Source organism: Zeus faber (genome assembly GCF_960531495.2).
Source record: "Zeus faber genome assembly, chromosome: 18".
NCBI classification, from domain to species: Eukaryota; Metazoa; Chordata; class Actinopteri; order Zeiformes; family Zeidae; genus Zeus; species Zeus faber.
The window spans coordinates 18856118-18875266 of NC_137210.1; the positions used below are offsets into that span (position 1 = coordinate 18856118).

Here is a 19149-nt window from a genome sequence, read left to right on the forward strand (position 1 = left end):
GTGTGTGTGCGTGTATGTGTGTTGATCACCTCTCCAGCATAATGCTTGATGCCAAACTGGTGGTCGGTCACTCTGGGCTTCACGTAGTAGGAGTTGGTCTGCAGAGAGATAAGACACCGGCGTGGTCAACAACAGCAAAATAAATGACATATTATATCAGTCATTTGGTTAAATAAAAGCCAGGAAAGACATACAAAAAAAACACAAAATAACAGCGTATCGGAGTTGGCAAATTTTAACAAAGGCTTTTTTTCTTCTTCGACAAATAACCTCTCTCTTATTCAATGAAGAATAAAGGTGCTGTACGTGCTGATATTCGGTACAGGAAGAGGGAGAAACCGGGAAGGTTTTGGACGACACGATTCCAAGAACTGTTATTACAACAGTTTCCTTGAGGTCAGGTAGCAAAGTCAGTGATTAGGGAGTTCGAACAATTCAGTCTAAAAATGAATTCCGATTTGAGACTATTTGATGACTTCTTCGAGCTAAAAAAAAAAATTAAAAAAAATTCTAAACAGAATTAGGGACATTTTAGGGACCGTTTTTAATCCCTGGTTCGACCCCACCCCCCTGCCAACCACCACCACCACCACCACCCACAGCCTCCGACCTCGGAGCCGAACACATGTCTGGGCAGCGCCTCCAGATGGCCACAGCAGAGGTCACGCGGCTCCTGTTCTGCACGGTACGACTCTCCTGTTTTCCTAACCTTGGGCGCCCGCAGGCTTTCCGAGGACGCCCTTTTATCCCACGCACAATGCCGATCGGGCCGGGAGGACGGCCGATCCGGTTTCAGCATTGTCGTGTTTGCGTGTGAGAGAGAGGCCGGGGGGGGGGGGTTTGGCGTCGCACAGTTGTTCGACACCGCGGCTGAGTTGTTTTCGACTGTTTTTTTGGAAAGGAGGAGCGCACTCTCGGGGACCGCCCGGCAGCGGTGGATGCGTTTCACACGGACGGATGTATGATTTTTGGGAGGAAAAAAAAAAAAACTATACCCCTGCATTGCAAAGGCCTTTCATATGTCCGCCTTCCTGCACACTTCACTTGTGTGTTCCTAGTCCAAGTAGATGCTGGGTTATGCATTTGTACGTTTGCGTATATTTGTATGTGTATGCGTCTGTGTGTGTGCGCGCTACATGCTGATGGACTTACTGCGTGTCGGCTGTGCAGTTTCTCTAGCAGGGTGTAGTCTGTGCCTTTGGGGAAGCGACTTTCTTCATTGATAAGAGCCAACATGCCCAGTTTCTAAAGAGCAGAAGACAGACAGACAGACAGACAGACAGACAGACAGACAGACAGACAGACAGACAGACAGACAGACAGAGAGAGAGAGCAGTCTGTGATTTAACTAGTTATAGTTATGAGACACCCCTGGCAACCAAACACCCGACATATCACCACGCTATCAATGAGTTCACTCGTTCATTCATCCTTTATTTTCCGTCCAGCAGCCCCACGCCAATATCTGGACGGTGACCAGTAAACACACAGTATGTGCTGGTGCCTTGCTCAAGGGCACCATAATGCTAGTTCCTGAGGCAAATGCACTGGGAGTTCATTTTGTCCACAGACATACATAGAGAGATAAAAAAAATAAAAATAATAATATAAAATGTAGAAAGAATTAGCCCTACAGATACACCCCTCCCCCCCACTTGGGGCCCCGGTTCCTCCACCTCCCCATTACTCCTCTTGTCGCTCTTAACCCTTCATTTTAACAACTGATACTTTGGGGAGAAAATTACACAAATTATCTTTACACTCTACTTCAGCCGTACCTCCGCGACCGCACAGTGGTGTGCATTACGGCTCGCACACACACACACACACACACACGCACACACACACACACACACACACACACACACGCACACGCACACACACACACACGCACGCGGGGGAAAAGCAGACGGTGTAATGACAGACTGGGATGGGAGGTCAGTGTGAGCGCTGCAGTGTCTGGGTCAGCGTCGTGTTCTAGCGACGGTTTGCGGTCGGTTCTGCTGGTGACTTTGCTTTACGGACGCTCTGTACCTTCTCTACCAGGTCCAGACACTCTGCGTTGTCCATCCAGTCGATGGCGTCCCACTGGATGCCCTCCCTGCAGGGACACACACATTTCAGCCACAATCGTCGATTCAGCCGAGTGCATTTTCACATACAAGGAATCGTCGTGGTAAAGACTGTGGAATTGTTGTGCCGATATGTGGCGTGAAGAAAAGATTAGCAGTCTGAGAAAAAAAAAAAAGCCAAATATATAAAAATATATTTAAAATATAGAGGAGACACAAAAAGCAATTCTACGCACAGGGTGGGTTCTGTGAAAAGTCAATAGCTGGGACTAAGTGGAAGTATGGTTGAAATCGACTAATAAATACATCAAATACGTAGAAATAAACAGAAACACAGATATTCCTACAAAATGCACCCACACACACCACCCGCACACACACACACACACACACACACACACATAAATGCTGCGAGGAAGACACAATGTCTGTATTGTCCAGCTGTTCATATGATGAAATGAGCTGTGTCCAAATCACTGGCCCATTATACAAGAAAACAACTGTCTGGGGAAAAAGCTGAGCCCACTCCAAACCCCTGGCACTCTGCCTGCGTCGCTGCGCCAGCACCCGGCCCACAAATTCTGTTTACGTCCTATCTGTCCCTCCGTCCCCGGGGGAGGCCTCTCCCCGGCCGCCCCGACACAGCGGAGATCCGGGCCTCTGCCGCTCGCGCGTCCTCATCATCCCTATCATCCATGACGGCTTTGATGTCGAGGGGAGGGAGCCCGCGCCGTCACCTGTTGTACTCCAGCTGCTCCAGGGAGAAGATGTGCTTGTTGAAATACTCCTGGAGCTTCTCGTTGGCGTAGTTGATGTTGAACTGCTCGAAGCGGTTCACCTGCGGGGCGGGAAAAAAGCCAATGACTCCATCAGGGTTTCCCTCCGAGTCGGTTTGCGCTCGGCTCCGTGCGCAGCGCCAAAGGATAAAGCGTGGATGGCGGTTAACTGGTTTTGATTGAGTTTAATGATTGTACAAATTATGTTCTATTAGCATAATGGGATGGGCGTTGTATCGTTGCACATAATTACTGTCATTTTAACTTACGAATATATTTGGCGTTGTGATGTGTTGTGATGTTGTGTTTTTTCGCTTTAACTACTTCCTCAACGGCTGTAAGTCCGTTAGGTATCAGTTGCAAAAACAATGTCGCATCCGAACTGTACCGCAACAGCCGCTCCCTCACCTGAAAGTTCTCGAAGCCGAAGATGTCCAGGATGCCGATGGACTTGAAGTTGTCCTTTCCCTTGATCTTCTGGTTGATCCTCATTATGATCCAGGAGAAGCACTGGGAGTACAGCGCCATGGCAACCGAGTCCCGCGAGTCCACGGCCTTTAAAAAAAAAGATCCGACCCACCCCAGAGGTATGGAGTGAGTCCTCAGAGACAGGACACAGCCAATATCAAAACACGCGTCCCTCCCCCCTTGCATTAAAAAAGAGCGACTCATATTAAAAGGTTTGATTGTGTTGGATCGTTTGAGTCGTGTCGAACCACAGCGGCCGTTTGGCGTTTTGGAGACGGAGGGTCGATTTTTCCGCGCCGTCTCTCTGCAGGTAGGGACATCGTGACAATGTCTGTTTGTTTTTGTTTGCAGCAGCAGCAGACAGTGGCGGCATTTATTCTGAAAGTATCTTGGAGAAGTTACACAATACTTGATGAACTACCAAGCCCTGTGAAATTTAGGACGGGCAGGCATGCTTCGTTAGATAACCGCCTCCGGCCTAATCACCCCCTTTCATCTGCAAAATCACCACAGCCGAAAAAAACCAAAATAACCTTAACATGAGGCATGGTGGTCAAAGGATGACTAGACAGCAGACAACAATTCTCCTTTGACCGGTTATTAACCGTGTTCTATTTTTATTATGCCCAAGTCCAACAGTTCAACCCAAACAATTCAGAATTATCTTCTAGAAACGTATTTGAGCCGGGCGACTTCACGGGGGTTTTTCGGATACACTGAAATGGTTCCCTCGGCGGTCAATGCCTCTGCAGGCACGTATATTGTAAAGTTTGGGCTCGCCGGTGGGAACTTCCTCCGCCGGTATTGTGTGGTATCCGTGCCCGCATGCTTGGGGGCAACAATGCTAAGGGACCATTCAGTAATCCATCACGCCCGGTCGTTTGTGGGAATCAGACGGCTGCAAACCGGGGTCGGGAATCCCCGTCACACCGGGGAGAATAATATCAGATTTTCTCCAGAACGGGGTCGGGGGAGGGCTAACGCCCGCAGCCGTGGAGCGGGCGACCAGCAGCCTGTGTGAGACACTTTCCTCAGAGCGACTCGGGGACTTTATAATCACGCAGTGTGTTCAGACACGGGCGCTTCAGACACTGAGCGAGCAGACGGAGCCCGCCTTTGTCCCGGCCCGTGAAAAAAAAACAAAAAAAACTTTCCTTGTGTGCGACTATTGTGTCACCGACGGCAAAAGGTCCGTTTTTGCGTATCCACAAATATTCACGCCGTTGTGTGGGACGATGGGGGCTGAGCTCCTCAGAAGGAGAATGCGGAGAGTTGTATGTGTGTGTGTGTGTGTGTGCTCACGTCAACAGATACGTTCCAGTTCGAGGCGACCGCGCAGTCGAATTTGCACTAAATTAGCAAACCCGCGCGCCAGTGTGCGGAGCCCTGGTTCCCATCTACGCTGCCCCCAGAGCAGAGGTTTGTCACTTCACCCCGGTCTTTGCCTCTATTGTGCTTTTGACTCAGATTCCTATCACCATAGCTTTATTGTGCCAGGAATCTGGTAGACAAAAAGCAGGAAATGGCCGGGAGTCACGCAAGGGATCTAGAGAGGCATGTGGGGGAGCAAAGAGAGAAAGAGTGAGTGTGTGAGTGTGTGTGCGTGTGTGCGTGTGTGCGTGTGTGTCACCAGGACAAAAGGGGGGGAGAGGGGAGGGGGGGTAAGGACAGACGGACATCTGTGTTTCAGTATCTTTGAACCAAAACCCGGGAACATGTCGCAGAACTCCCAGCGCTTCCCCGGCAGCTCCGAGCGTCTGAACACCCATAAAGACGACGCCACTCCCTCCACCGGGTCCGGGGGCTCTGCCCCCATCGTACTGACTAACGCGGGGACATTTCGGGAGGAGTTCGCGGGGGGAACCCGGCGGGTCGGCACTGGATGCGGCGCTTACCTGCTCCACCGTCAGCGGCGAGCAGATCTCCTCTCCTCTGAGGATCATGGAACGCTGGGTCAACACCTCGGACAGCTGGAAGGAGTCCAGGCCCAGCAGCTCACTCACGTTGCTGACCACTTTTAGGAAACACACACACACACACGCACACACACGCACACGCGCGCACACACACACACACACACGCACACACGCACACGCGCACACACGCACACACGCACACACACACACAGAATTGATGTATATGTAAAGTATACATTATATACTACATGCCTACTGTGCGACCCAGACTGCTTTAAATGGTCCAGCTTGTCAGACGTCCAAGGCCGAGTCAAGACCTTGTCCCTCACAGTCTGGAGAAGACTTTCCTCTCATGTCTGGTCTGAAGTAACTGTAGTAACTTTAGAAACTGTAGTAACTATAGTAACAGTACAAACTGTACTAACTGTCGTGACTATAGTAACTGCACTAGCTATAGTAACTGTAGTAACTGTACTAACTATAGTAACTGTAGTAACTATAATAACTATAGTAACTGTACTAACTGTATAACTTTGATAATTATAGTAACTGTACAAACTGTGGTAACTATAGTAACTGTAGTTACTGTAGTAACTGTACAAACTACAGTAACTGTAATAACATAGTAACTGTACTTACTGTAGTAATTGTACAAACTGTAGTAACTATAGTAACTGTACTAACTCTAGTAACTAAAGTAACTGGACAAACTGTAGTAATTGTACAAACTGTAGTAACTAGTAACTTTAGTAACTATAGTAACTATAGCAACTGTACAAACTATATTAAATGTAATAACTGTAGTAACTAAAGTAACTTTAGTAACTGTAGTTACTATAGTAACTGTACTAACTATAGTAACTGTACTAATTGTAGTAACTATGGTAACTATACAAACTATAGTAACTATAGTTACTGTACAAATTATAGTAACTCTTATAACTGTAGTAACTGTACTAACTGTAGTAACTATATTAACTTTACTAACGGTACTAAGTGTACTAACTGTAGAAACTATAGTAATTTTACGTAACTATAGTAACTGTAGTAACTGTACAAACTATAGTAACTGTAATAACTGTAGTAACTATATTAACTGTACTAACTTTAGTAACGTAGTAACTGTAGTAACTGTACTCAGTGTGGTTACTGCAGCACCTATAGTAACTGTACTAACTGTATCAATTGTAGTAACTGTAGTAACTACAGTAACTGTACTAACTGTAGTAATTATAGTAACTGTAGTAACTGCAGTAACTTCAGTAACTGTACTAACTTCAGCAACTGTACTAATTTTAGTAACTTTAGTAACTGTAGTAACTGTACTAACTACTAACTATAGTAAGTGTAGTAACTTTAGTAACTTTACTAATTGTACTAACTATAGTAACTATTGTAACATAATAACTGTAGTGACTATAGTTAGTGTAGTAAGTGTAGTAACTATAGTAATTAGTAACTTTAGTAACTGTAGTAACTTTAGTAACTATTAGTAACTGCTGTAACTATAGTAACCATTGTAAGTAGAATAACAGAAGTTACTGTAGTAACCGCTGTAACTATAGTAACAATTGTAACTAGGATAACTGTAGTTACTGTCGTAACTGTGGTAACCGCTGTAACTATAGTAACTGCAGTGTGCACGGCTTTCCTTGAGAAGGAGGTCAGACTTGTAGAACAAAGGAGCCTTGAGCTCAAGTTACAGCCTGTTTAGTCCTCGCTGTCTCGTGGTTAGAACGTTTGAAAGCAGTCAGAACCCAGCGCTGGGATACGGTTCACAAGCCCAAACCCAAATCTTGGGAGATCGCATTGTGCCTTATTGGTACAATCCCACGTAGCCCGTAAACACTGGGGTTTGTATGATCCTGGTTTGATCCCTGCTCTACCTCCTTTGGACGTGATCTGAGCTCCGCCAGCGGTCATGAATTCGATGTTTCCCATCTGAAGGACGGCAGACAGCAGCCGGAAAACATCTCTGATCTCCTCCTCCGTGAACTCCATCACTTTGAGGGCTTCCTGCAGCCGCACCACGCCACACAAATATGGAGGGAAGATGGGAAGATATTAGGAATGCAGGAAGGAGCGAAGCGCCGAGAGAACATACATTTCAAGACAAGATCATAATAATAACAATAATAATAATAATAATAATAATAATGAAAATGGTCCCAGAGAAACGTCCATGAAAATCCTCGGTTTCTCCATTCCAAAGGTTATTGCGCCCCCTGGTGGTAATGTCGATGTTCAGAAAGAACGTTTGTACATCTGTGCTCCCTCACCATGACGCCGTTGAAAAGCTGCTCGTCGTCCAGACTGCTGTCCTTCGTGCACCCTGACTGGCTGAGGTAGTGGTAGGATTCAGGGCCCTCGGAAAGAAAATACGTCTCTACAAAGCATAAAAAACAATTCAGTTGACTTTAATTTTTTGGTTCATTTTCTTGCCACCATCACAGCTCAACACGTTGAAAGTGTAATAATACAAATAACACGCAACTTCTAAAGGAGACATTAACTGAACACTGGAACATGTGAATTCAGTATGGATTTGGGTAGGGAGTTAGTTATTCTCAGCTCAACATACGCTTCAACTTTGCACATTCGTTCCAACATTTCTCACTTTATCTTAAAATCTCCCTTGAAAATTGGACCGAAACGTGATCGTAGAATCTAATGATTTCTAAAAATGGTCAGCTCAAATAATTGCGATCGGGCGATTATGTAATAATTGCGACAACTCTATCTCCGACACATTTAAAACACTGTACTCTATGCAAAAAAAAAAAAAAAAAAAAGTGTCTTGAAAATAAAAAAAAGGCACCTCTGTGATCGCCGTCCGCCCCCGCTAACAGCGCGTAGAAGATGTGGTAGTTTCTCTCTCCGGGATTCTGTCTGACCACACGGTTCTAGAGAAGAAAAAAATATATCAAAGAAAGGATTTGAGACCAGAGTCCGCGTTTGAATGTTTTTGGAATTTAGAAATTTTTTTTTGTGGAAACAACAGGAGTACGGATGCGCGTCGCCGGCAACGACAGGGGGTTACCTTTTCCAGCAGATCTGACGGTTCAAAGTCAAGGCAAACAAAGACGTTCAACGAATCGAAATCAGACGTCGAAACGTCAAAAACCCTCCCAAAACAACGCGGCCCGGGACGGAGCAGGTGGAGGATACAGTCGACGACGCAGCCTCCCTGGATGTTTCCGTTCTGGGAGAAGTGAAGCTGGATGAACTTCCCAAAGCGGCTGGAGTTGTTGTTGTAAACCGTCTTGGCGTTGCCAAACGCCTCCATGATGGGACTGGAGGAGGAAATAAAAGACGGCGCCGAATAAAGACCGTAAACGTTAACATGCACGGCAGCTCTTTAGGCTGTCGACCGCTTATACCTGCATATTAATCTGCTCTGCATTGTCAATATCAAAGGTTGGTTCCCATGTAGACGTGTTTCTGTATGATCTGCGATGGAGACCGGCGGCCCCCAGAGGAACTATTAATAGTGCAACGTCACCATTATTTAATTTACAAGATGTTATGCATTAATAAAACATAATACAATAGTACACTATATTATTATACATTACAGAATGCATGATGATGACGATTTAGTTATCATAGTTTATCCTAGTTTCACTGCAATGAATCACCAATGTACATGTTGTACCCAATTATGGAGAACAGGTTTTAAGGTCACTAGTAGTAGTGAATGATTATGTTAAGAGAAACCCTAACTTGAAGTGCAATACCCGACTGTACTGCTACGTTTTGCATAGTATCAACACTACAATTGCTACGATCACAGTTTTTTATTAAATGTATTATTTTCTTACTATTCAACATTGTTGTGTAATTATAATAATATAGTAATAAATACATTGCGTTCCAAATTATTATGCAAATTGTATTTAAGTGTCATAAACATTACATTTTTTGTTTTTCAGTTTAAACTCATGGATGGTATTGTGTCTCAGGGCTCTTTGGGCTGAAATCAATCTCAGACACCTGTGATAATTAGTTTGCCAGGTGAGCCCAATTAAAGGAAAACTTCTTAAGAAGGACGTTCCACATTATGAAGCAGGCCACAGGTTTCAAGCAATATGGGAAAGAAAAAGGATCTCTCTGCTGCCGAAAATCCTCAAATAGTGCAATGCCTTGGACAAGGTATGAAAACATTAGATATTTCACCAAAACTTAAGCGTGATCATCGTACTGTGAAGAGATCTGTGGCTGATTCAGAGCACCGACGGGTTGGTGCAGATAAAGACATAATGAGGAAGGTTTCTGCCAGACAAATTCATGGGATTAAGAGAGCAGCTGCTAAAATGCCGTTACAAAGCAGCAAACAGGTATTTGAAGCTGCTGGTGCCTCTGGAGTCCCGCGACCCTCAAGGTGAAGGATCTTCCAGAGGCTTGCAGTTGGGCATAAACCTACTATTGGGCCCCCCCTAACCAATGCTCACAAGCAGAAACGGTTGCAGGGGGCCCAGAAATACATGAAGACTCATTTTCAAACAGTCTTGTTTACTGATGAGGGCCGTGCAACCCTGGATGGTGCAGATGGATGGAGTAGTGGATGGTTGGTGGATGGCCACCACGTCCCAACGAGGCTGCGACGTCAGCAAGAAGGTGGCGGAGTCATGTTTTGGGCTGGAATCATGGGGAAAGAGCTGGTGGGCCCCTTTAGGGTCCCTGAAGGTTGGAAAATGACCTCGGCAAAGTAGATAGAGTTTCCGACTGAGCACTTTCTTCCATGGTACAAAAAGAAGAACCGTGCCTTCCGTAGCAAAATCATCTTCATGCCTGACAATGCACCATCTCCTGCTGCAAAGAATACCTCTGTGTCATTGGCTGCTATGGGCATAAAAGGAGAGAAACACATGGTGTGGCCCCCATCCTCCCCTGACCTCAACCCTATTGAGAAGCTTTGGAGCATCCTCAAGCAAAAGATCTATGAGGGTGGGAGGCAGTTTGCATCAAAACAGCAGCTCTGGGAGGCTGTTCTGACATCCTGCAAAGAAATTCAAGCAGAAACTCTCCACAAACCCACAAGTTCAACGGATGCAAGAATTGTGAAGGTGATATGAAAGAAGGCTCCTCTGTTAACATGTAACTTGGCCTGTTAAGATGTTTTTGATTGAAATAGCTTTTGATTTCAGTAAATATGAACCTCCTCATGCTGCAAATTCATTCATTCATTCAGACCATTTTCAGTTCTTTAGAACCTAAAAAATGTTTTGAAACTCTGTTGTGCATAATAATTTGGAACAGTGCATTTTGAGTTTTTTTATTTCTGAAAAAAATGCTGTTATCATTGGGAGGTTTGTTCTATAAAATTCTAATTATACCCTAGTGGTTGATGACTTGAAAATTATACTGACTGTCATTTGCATCGACTATTTAGTAAAACAGAGAAAAATATAATTTGCATAATAATTTGGAACGCTGTGTAAAGTAATATAATAAATAAAGTAATATCATAAAGTAATATTTTTTTTTTTATGCACATTTTCCCTCTTTATGCAACTTTTAAAACTGTATGTTTTCTTGAGCAACTGTCGGCAGAGCAAGTTCCTTCAGGATAAATACATTTCCCCATCTTTGGTCTACCATCATTGGAATGGGTCTCCACATCACACATGCTGCAACTGTCCTAGTGAGGCACCTGCTCTGGACGATGGCCTGCTCCACCCTGGTGCTCCTCTCGGACGGAGGCGTCCCCGCTGAGTTCTGGCTCATCACCGACAGGAACTTGAGCAGCAGCTTGGTGCTCTCTGTCTTCCCCGCTCCGCTCTCTCCACTGGGGGAAGGAGGGAACAGCGCGGTGAGCGAGAGAAGGCTGGAGGTCAGGGGGGGAGCAGGGGGCCTCACGCTTTTTTGGCCCCGGACCCCATTTTTTACATCCTATCGTAAGATTCTCGTAACAACAGCCATTGTTTGGTTTGGTGTAGAGGCGCACATGTGAAATGTTCTTATTTTGTTTCCTTTTGTTATTATTTTGACACCAGTTCCTCCAATTTTATGCATCATAATTCACATTTGGGACTATAAGAAACAGTCTGAGGCTAAATAAGAATATTTTAATGTACTTTTAAAAAGTAGTGCAGATATTCCACATTGTATATTAGGAAACTAATATCATCATGTGAATTTCTGTATCGCATCGTCCACTTTTACTATGGAATCGAGCATGGAGGGAGCTCCAAATAGACATAGACATTATGATATATTTAAAATCTCTTTTAATGAACTTAGCAAGTGTTTTTACTCAAAAATATATCAATCACATATCAATTTATCAGTCTTCAAAATGCCCTGCGACCCTGTACGCAGTATCAATAGAAACATTATGGTTTACATTAAAAAATATAATAATAATGATCATAAATGTATGTACAAATGTACGAATGTATTAATGAGGTATCAGTGCAGATTAATGTGAACTAGAAAAAACTACAAAATCAATCAAATGGTTAATAAAAATACATTTAAACATAAATACAGAAATATGCTACGAAAAAGCATACCATTTGAAAATAATATCCAACATTAAATTCTATGGAGCACATAATTTGTATGTGTATTATAAGCATTCGAAGAATACTTAATAATAATAATAATAAATAAATAAATAAATAAATAAACAAACATAAAAAAAATAATGAACTAAAAATATTGGATACTTGATTTTGCTTTATTGTGCCTGTGGTGGGGGTCTATGGTCCCACCTGATGAGCACACACTGGCTGTCGTGTCTCTTCCACAGGCAGCGGTAACACTCGTTGGCCACGGCGAAGATGTGCGGCGGCAGCTCCCCCATGTGGTGCTTGCTGTACAGCTCCACCGCCGCACCCTCGTACAGCCCGGAGATCTGCTTGTACGGGTTCACCGCCGCCAGGATGGAGCCGATGTTGGTCTGCCGGGGTGGTGGCGGGGGGGGGAAGAGAGAGAGGGGAAAATAAGAAAGGAAGAAAGAAAGAAGAGATTACATGGTTACACTGGAGAGTAAATGTAAATAGACTCACAACCCTTCCAACTGCTGGACGTCGACTCTACTGTACCTCCTAAACTACGACTGCCCTCGGAGTAGATAAGGAAAAAGTCGATTGTATGTAATATATGTGTAAGGTATAGAGATGTGGAGAGAAGAAAATAATGTGAATTATGGAGGAAAAGAAGATAATGAACACAAGGTTGACTGATAAGAACATTTAGAAATGATTTCTTAAATTCGTTATGTCATTCAAGTGCATATCATTAACAATAATGGTGTACAGAATATCCTTTGCTCGTCCTCTGAAGTAGTACAGTAAAAGGTATCCTCAAACCGCTCTTGAACGGCCTAGTTTTGGGCGGAGGGTGGTATTATTTTAGTAGCCTGCCGCTCCCACTCGGGTACTGGCGTACTCTGGGCCCCGAGGCCTCGCCAGAAAGTGTGTTTGTGGATCGCCGGCCCATCTAGAGGGAAAACTCTAGTAGCATATCAGACGACAGGGCTGCGGGGGTTAGGTTCCCTCTCCGAAACAGCGAGAGGAGAGCCAATCTACCCGGGAACAGACAACGTTTCTTTCGTGTTTCGCTGCCACGGGAGTTGGTCTTACGTAGATGCTGTCCTCCTGGTAGCGCAGGTACAGGTTGTGCATGATGGCCGCCTCGTGCAGCTCGTCCAGCGTGGACATGTCCTCCACGCCGTGCACGCTGCTGGGGTGCATGGGGTACACCGTGTCCCTGCTCAGATCCGACTTCTGCAGGAAGATCACCTGGAGGACGCGCACGCACACACGCACGCACGCGCGCACACACGCACACACACATACATACACGGACACACACACACACACACACACACAGAGAATGAGCAACTTGTTTAACTTTGACGACAGCTCTGACATGAGAGGAATATAAGGACAACTGAATGTGAATTGTTTTTTCTATTTTCCTTTTATCTATGTCCAAATTGCTGTTTTAATATCTATTCATTCTGTCCAGTATATCAATCTATACTCACAGCTTCTGTATATTCCTCTATTATATATGTTATATATGTCATTTCCTTGTATATTTCTACATTTTTGGGGGCATTTTTTTGAACATTCATCAATATTTTGGGGCATTTTTTGTATATTTGTTGATTTTTTGGGGAATCTTTTTGTATATTTGCATTTTTTTTTTTTTTTTTGTAAATTCTTTCATATTTGTCATCATTTTTTAATCTATTTCTGGTATGTATTTCGATTTTTCTCATTTTATTTAGCTATTTCTTGTATATTTTATCTTTTTTTATATATTTTTTCGTTTCAGACTGTTAAGCTCACCATCACAAGTTCCTCATGCACTCGTATGTAAAAGCACTTCGATTCAGATTCTTCTGATTCTGATTATCTTAAAAACCCACCTCTCCACCTAAATCTCCTGCAGTCTTAAAAGAACACCGGCACTTTGCCGCCTGAGCGACTCCCAAGGTATTTTACTATTATTTTGACTCAATCAGGCCTTAATTTTATTTTCAATTTCACCTGGTATTCCGAACATTACCGACTGTGGACGCAGGCCTTTATTTGTGTCCTCCACCCATCATGGCGAACCGTAGCAAACACAAATCTCCAAAAAGTTTGTCTGGCGAAGCAGCAACCACACCCCTGGACTGTCGTGGCGCCGATCGACCGCCGGACCCGAACAAACAGTTAAAACAACTATCGACGAGGCGCTGAAGCCCCTTTGAGGAGATTAAGTCCACCACTGAGTCCCGCACCCGGAGGCAGACATGGATACAGCGCTGGCGGATCACAGTGACCGGATCGTAACCCTGGAGGATATCTGTTCCCTGCAGTCAGACAACACACAGCTCAAGGCCGAGGCCGAGGATTTGGAATCGCGTCCCAGGCACAACCATCTGCGTGTGGTCGGAATCCCGGAGGATAAAAACGGAAGGGAAGACCCGGTCTGGTTCATGGACGACTCTCCGGCGGAGGTGCGGGGCTCCCACTCCGCCTCTCCCCCCGACCCTCGACAGAGCGCACCGCGCTGCTCCGCCCCGGTCACCAGGCCACGGGGCGTTTCATGTTCGCGGAAGGCATCCCTGCAGGAGAAACAAGTCAAGTGTTCGCCCCTGTTCCCCCGCCCGTCTGCGGGTGGACCACAGCGGGGTGAGGAGGGTGTTTCGACTGCCCAAGGGAAGCCCTAAAGTTGTACGACCTCCGCTTCTCTGGCCGGCAAATCGGGACTTGACTCGGGACGAAGCCACGCAGGGCCGCACCTTACATGGTTTCACCCCGGGACTACTAACTACACCCCTGGATTGTATCGCTATCTATATTCCCGGGCAGAGGCTTAATTGCGAGGCCAGCCACATTTATGATCTATGCCAGGATAGCCTATAGTCTTTACCGGTTGGGGGACATGATGTTTCTCCCCAAACTTGAGAAAAATCTAGTTTACACTTTGAGGTTCAGTTGAGAAATGTAATGTCAGGTGGAAACCTTTAATATCACCTTTCAGCGAGCTAAAAAGGCTTCCAATTGATCAGCCATGACTATCTTACTTCTCTTACTAGTATAATGTCCCAAGGATTCCTTTTCATCCCAAGTAATTTATATATTCATTTATTATCCAAGCTATTTATTAACCTATCTTATTATCCAAGCTATTTATTTACCTATCTTTTTTATTATTACTATTTTATTTTGTTTTATTTGTTTATCAATTCCTTTTCTCCCTTATTTAGTCCTTGTCATTTTGTTTACTTACTTACTTACTTTTGTTTACTTACTTACAGTTTGTTGTCCCCAGATTGGCATTTTTAAATAAATATCTGTATTCAAGATTCAAGATTCAAGAGGGTTTATTGTCATTTCAGCCATATACACAGTACACAATGAGATAACGTTTTCCAAGAACCTCGGTGCAACATAGAACACAGTTGGACGACATGCTACATATAGTCTAGCGGAGAGCAAAGAAAACAACTTAGTAAAGTGACATGCGTGTGTGCTAAATGTTGATGTGTCCCACTTCAGAAGTAGCCTGTGTATGTGCTTCCACTTATCTCCTCATCCATTATTCTGTATTTGTTATATTAATATAACAATGGCTTTTTGATGCTATGTAAGCTACTTGCATTTACGAGGTATATTATTACTATTATTATTATTATTATTGTTACTATTATTATTTACAATGTAGGCTCCAGGATAGTTTGGGGTGGGTAGGGGGTGATGCTCTATATGCCTGAGGGGGAGAGAGGGAGGGAGGGATTGGGGGAAAGGGGGATGGGATTCTACTGTTAATGTAATTGTATTAAAAATTCAATAAAATTGTATTGGGAAGAAAAAGAAAAAAAAAAAGACTGCCGGCGGCCCCGATGAGGGATGGAGCCTCGGGGAGCTGAGCGGCACTGGCGCAGAACTAGAGCGGGGGGGTGGGGTGGGGGGGTTGGGTGAATTGGGACCTGGCTGCTGGCACAACATCAGTGTGTTATCTGGGGGGAAGCACGCACGGCTGACGGGCAGATTGGGGGAGGGGGTGGATGATGTGACGGCCCCGATAAACCTGCCTCTACCTGCGGCCCGCCTCCCCGTCTGGCTCTCGCCTGCAGCTTCTCCACCTGACGTTCTTCCCCCCCCCCTCCCCCCTCGTCCAGGTTACAAAACAAATCTGTCTGCAACTCTGGACACATTCCTGTACCGGTGCCAGCGAGACCAAACGGCAGCAGACTCGTCCCTGTGTTGACTCTTGGGCCTCGGCAACAATGTTTTCGAGACGGGCGGCGTTCGAATGACATAACGGTGGCGGCTGGAGGGTTCTGCAGGAGTTTGATGTGGAAGAGGGGGACGAGGGGCGAAGAGACAATCCACCACTGTCCCTTCCTTCCTTCCCTTACAGTGCCTCCATAAAGAGAGGCATTGAAAGCCCCAAAAAACTCAATAGAGATCCACAGATAGATATCGATGTCTGTCCCCTAATGGCCTTCTGGCAAACCCAACTCCCAGAGGAAGGAAAAAAAAAAATGGAGGACGAGGTAAAAGAAGATAGAATAGTGGGATTGCATCTATGATAGTGTCGTTTGATGGGAACCAGCGTCTGGATCAATACTGATGGACGCGGGTTGGGTGGGTGGGGTTGGGGGGTTGTGGTTGTGGTGTGCCAGTGCATTACTGGGAGCTCTGCAGAGACATTGGGTTTCACACAGAGGCTGAGTCAGCGCAGACTGGGACTGCTGGGAAGCTGTGGGAACCGATGGAAGGGAGTGAAAACCGGCGGTTTGGGTTTGGAAAGCTGAGTTGCGTCGGTTTAGTAGCAGGGCTGAGAATGCCGGGGATGGACGCTGCACACAGTGGTGCTCGAAACGTTCGTGAACCCTTTTCGAATTTTTTCAGCATCTCCTGCGTAAATCTGACCTTAAATGCGATCTTCATTAAAAGTCCTTAATTATTTTTTTTCTGACGGACACATTCATCATTTTTCTCAATACAAAAAGGAAAAACACATGTGTTTTTTTCCCCCTCTTTATACATTGATGTATTTCAAAGGAAATTTTTATACAGAAATTCAGAAAAACTTCTAGTGCCGCTCTGGCTCCCCGAATCATGGAGATCACTTGGTTTGACTGCTAGGAAATAGGGGTGACATCAGCGGCATGTGTGTCTTGTTTGCTTGTTCGCCCGAGAACTAATAAATGCTCATTTTCATCCCTGAAAGCTCTGGTTAATTACAATTTTAAAATAAATATCAGGGATGGGCCCTGATGTCTGTCATTTAAAAACCTTGGATTGTGTGTGTGAGAAATTTAGTTTTAACCAGATAAGGAACAATCTTGAAAGTGTGTATTTACCACCTACATCAGGACAATTGAGAAGGGTCTTTAATAAACCTTTTTAATGGTTTCCCTAAAGAAATGTGGCATGTCACTGAAAATCGTGAGTATAAAAATGATAATAATGATGTGAAAAAATCTGGTTAGTGGTCCAATTTAGTTGGATGAAAAACATGTCTATACATATAAACTACCATTTTGCAAATTCAAATGAAATTTGTTTGAAAACAAAGGTGAAACACGCTGATGAAATGGCTCCTGTCATTATTATTGCAAACATGATGATAGGTTTCGGGTGAAGTGGGGGAGTCATTTAATGCAATTATTCTGGCTCCAAGAATAAATAACGAGCTGCAAAATGATTGACTGATGAATTATAAGTAGCTAATTTCCCATTGGTTGCCAGGTGTATTGGAAAGAAATCTGAACTATAAAGTATCCCATTCATATTTAACAACATCAAGGATCTCCCCGTACATTTTTCAGACGTGTTGTTTCCATTACAGCCCTCGTTAAAATTGGGTGAGATGGCACGGGGCCAAAACTGTTTTATATTAAGCAAATAGCTAATGCATCGTGTGCTTAAAACAAAAACAAGTCACTTAAGTAACCCGGGATAAAGGTATGAGGAGAAAACAATAACAGCAGCAGAATTATAACTATTTATACAAGGGACTCTTAAAAAATGTATGATTTTATTGATGCAAACCTGGCAACCCTGTCCATTTCAGTTAGAGCAGAAAGGACAACCAAGGCAACAGCATCTGAATAATAATAATAATAACAACAACAACAACAACAACAACAACAACAACAACAATAATAATAATAATAATAATAATAATAACAACAACAATAACAGGAAGGAACACCTAAAAAAATGGAGGATGAAGATGGTGGGGACCGGTGCAGTCCCTCAGTTCCTGCAGTGATGTCATACAACGAACCCAGGCTCCATAATTTACAGCTGCTCGAGCTCCCTGTCCCTAACCTTTGGTCCGTAACCACACCCTCTCCACTCTAGAAAATTAAACCCGGTTCGGCCCGCCGGGCCTCGTAGATGCATAAATCAAACGGCCTTAAAACGGATTCCATTTGTTAAGATCACAGTTTTGTTTATGTGTTAAAGGTCACCATCAGCGATAGGCTGCAGCCTAATGGAATTAGGCAGATTATTGCCCAAAAGAGTCGTTATTTGAAAAAACGATCCCGATACGCCCACAGTCAGAGGGTGACATCATTCCTTAGATCCTGTTTCTACACGAGTTCCTATAAGAACGCCGTTGCACAATCTGGGACCCAACAAGGTCAAAATGATGCCAAAACATCATATGACGTCAGAGGATGAATATGATATTCCATGAGTGATAAGGTGACGAAGACGCTCAAAAGTGTTACCTCCAACCCTTTGATTCCGTTCTAAATGATTCAAAAGCCCAACGTCGGAGCCACAAGCCTCTGCAAACTGTCCAATTTCCTGTCAAAGGATTCGGGGGGCATTTCCCTGAATCAGTCCTACAGACAGCGTGAGCATTCCTCTCATTCCCTCACTATCAGGGATGGGGGCTGAAAAGAGGGCAAACTCAGGACAATAAACAGCCGAGAGAGAGAGAGCGGAAGAAACATTTCAGTTCTAGATTACAGCTCAGAAATCCATGAACCCCCAACCCGAGTAGATATAAATATAAATATGCAGCAAAACAAACTGCAGAAAATGAGCTGTGTGTCGGGAAAGCATCCCAAGGAATGAACCTTAATAATTTAATGTGTGTGTGTGTGTGTGTGTGTGTGTGTGTGTGTGTGTGTGTGTGTGTGTGTGTGTGTGTGTGTGTGCGCGCGCATATGGACGCATGATTGTGTGTAAATGTTTGTATCCGTCATGGTAGCACCAGTTTCAGGTTTTTTTTAACTTTACTTTAATCCTATTTTGGGCGTCTATTTTAAACTTATATTACACTCCATTTCAATTAACGTTTACTCCATTTACTTCCAACACAATATTTATCTCGATCATTTTTTTTATTATATGGGTATTTTATACACTTTTTAGACAGAAGTTTAACGGCTGATTCAAATAAGGATTCAAATATCTTTACACCAAATGATTAAATACTGAT

The 19149-nt window shown here is 44.2% G+C and overlaps 1 protein-coding gene across 1 annotated transcript in view; it reads right to left on the reverse strand.

Annotated features, from left to right (window-relative positions):
* Nucleotides 1-19149, reverse strand: part of myo10l3 (myosin X, like 3) — a 69478-nt gene that overhangs the window by 27070 nt on the left and 23259 nt on the right. The window contains exons 3-16 of the mRNA XM_080019011.1: nt 12822-12980; nt 11949-12136; nt 10886-11020; nt 8401-8525; nt 8273-8286; nt 8051-8135; nt 7512-7618; nt 7119-7248; nt 5212-5330; nt 3257-3403; nt 2810-2910; nt 2035-2101; nt 1153-1245; nt 30-98 (exon numbers count right to left, since the gene is read on the reverse strand). Of these exons, the coding sequence (XP_079875137.1) occupies nt 30-98; nt 1153-1245; nt 2035-2101; nt 2810-2910; nt 3257-3403; nt 5212-5330; nt 7119-7248; nt 7512-7618; nt 8051-8135; nt 8273-8286; nt 8401-8525; nt 10886-11020; nt 11949-12136; nt 12822-12980 (1539 nt within the window). The remainder of the gene's footprint in view (nt 1-29; nt 99-1152; nt 1246-2034; nt 2102-2809; nt 2911-3256; nt 3404-5211; nt 5331-7118; nt 7249-7511; nt 7619-8050; nt 8136-8272; nt 8287-8400; nt 8526-10885; nt 11021-11948; nt 12137-12821; nt 12981-19149) is intronic.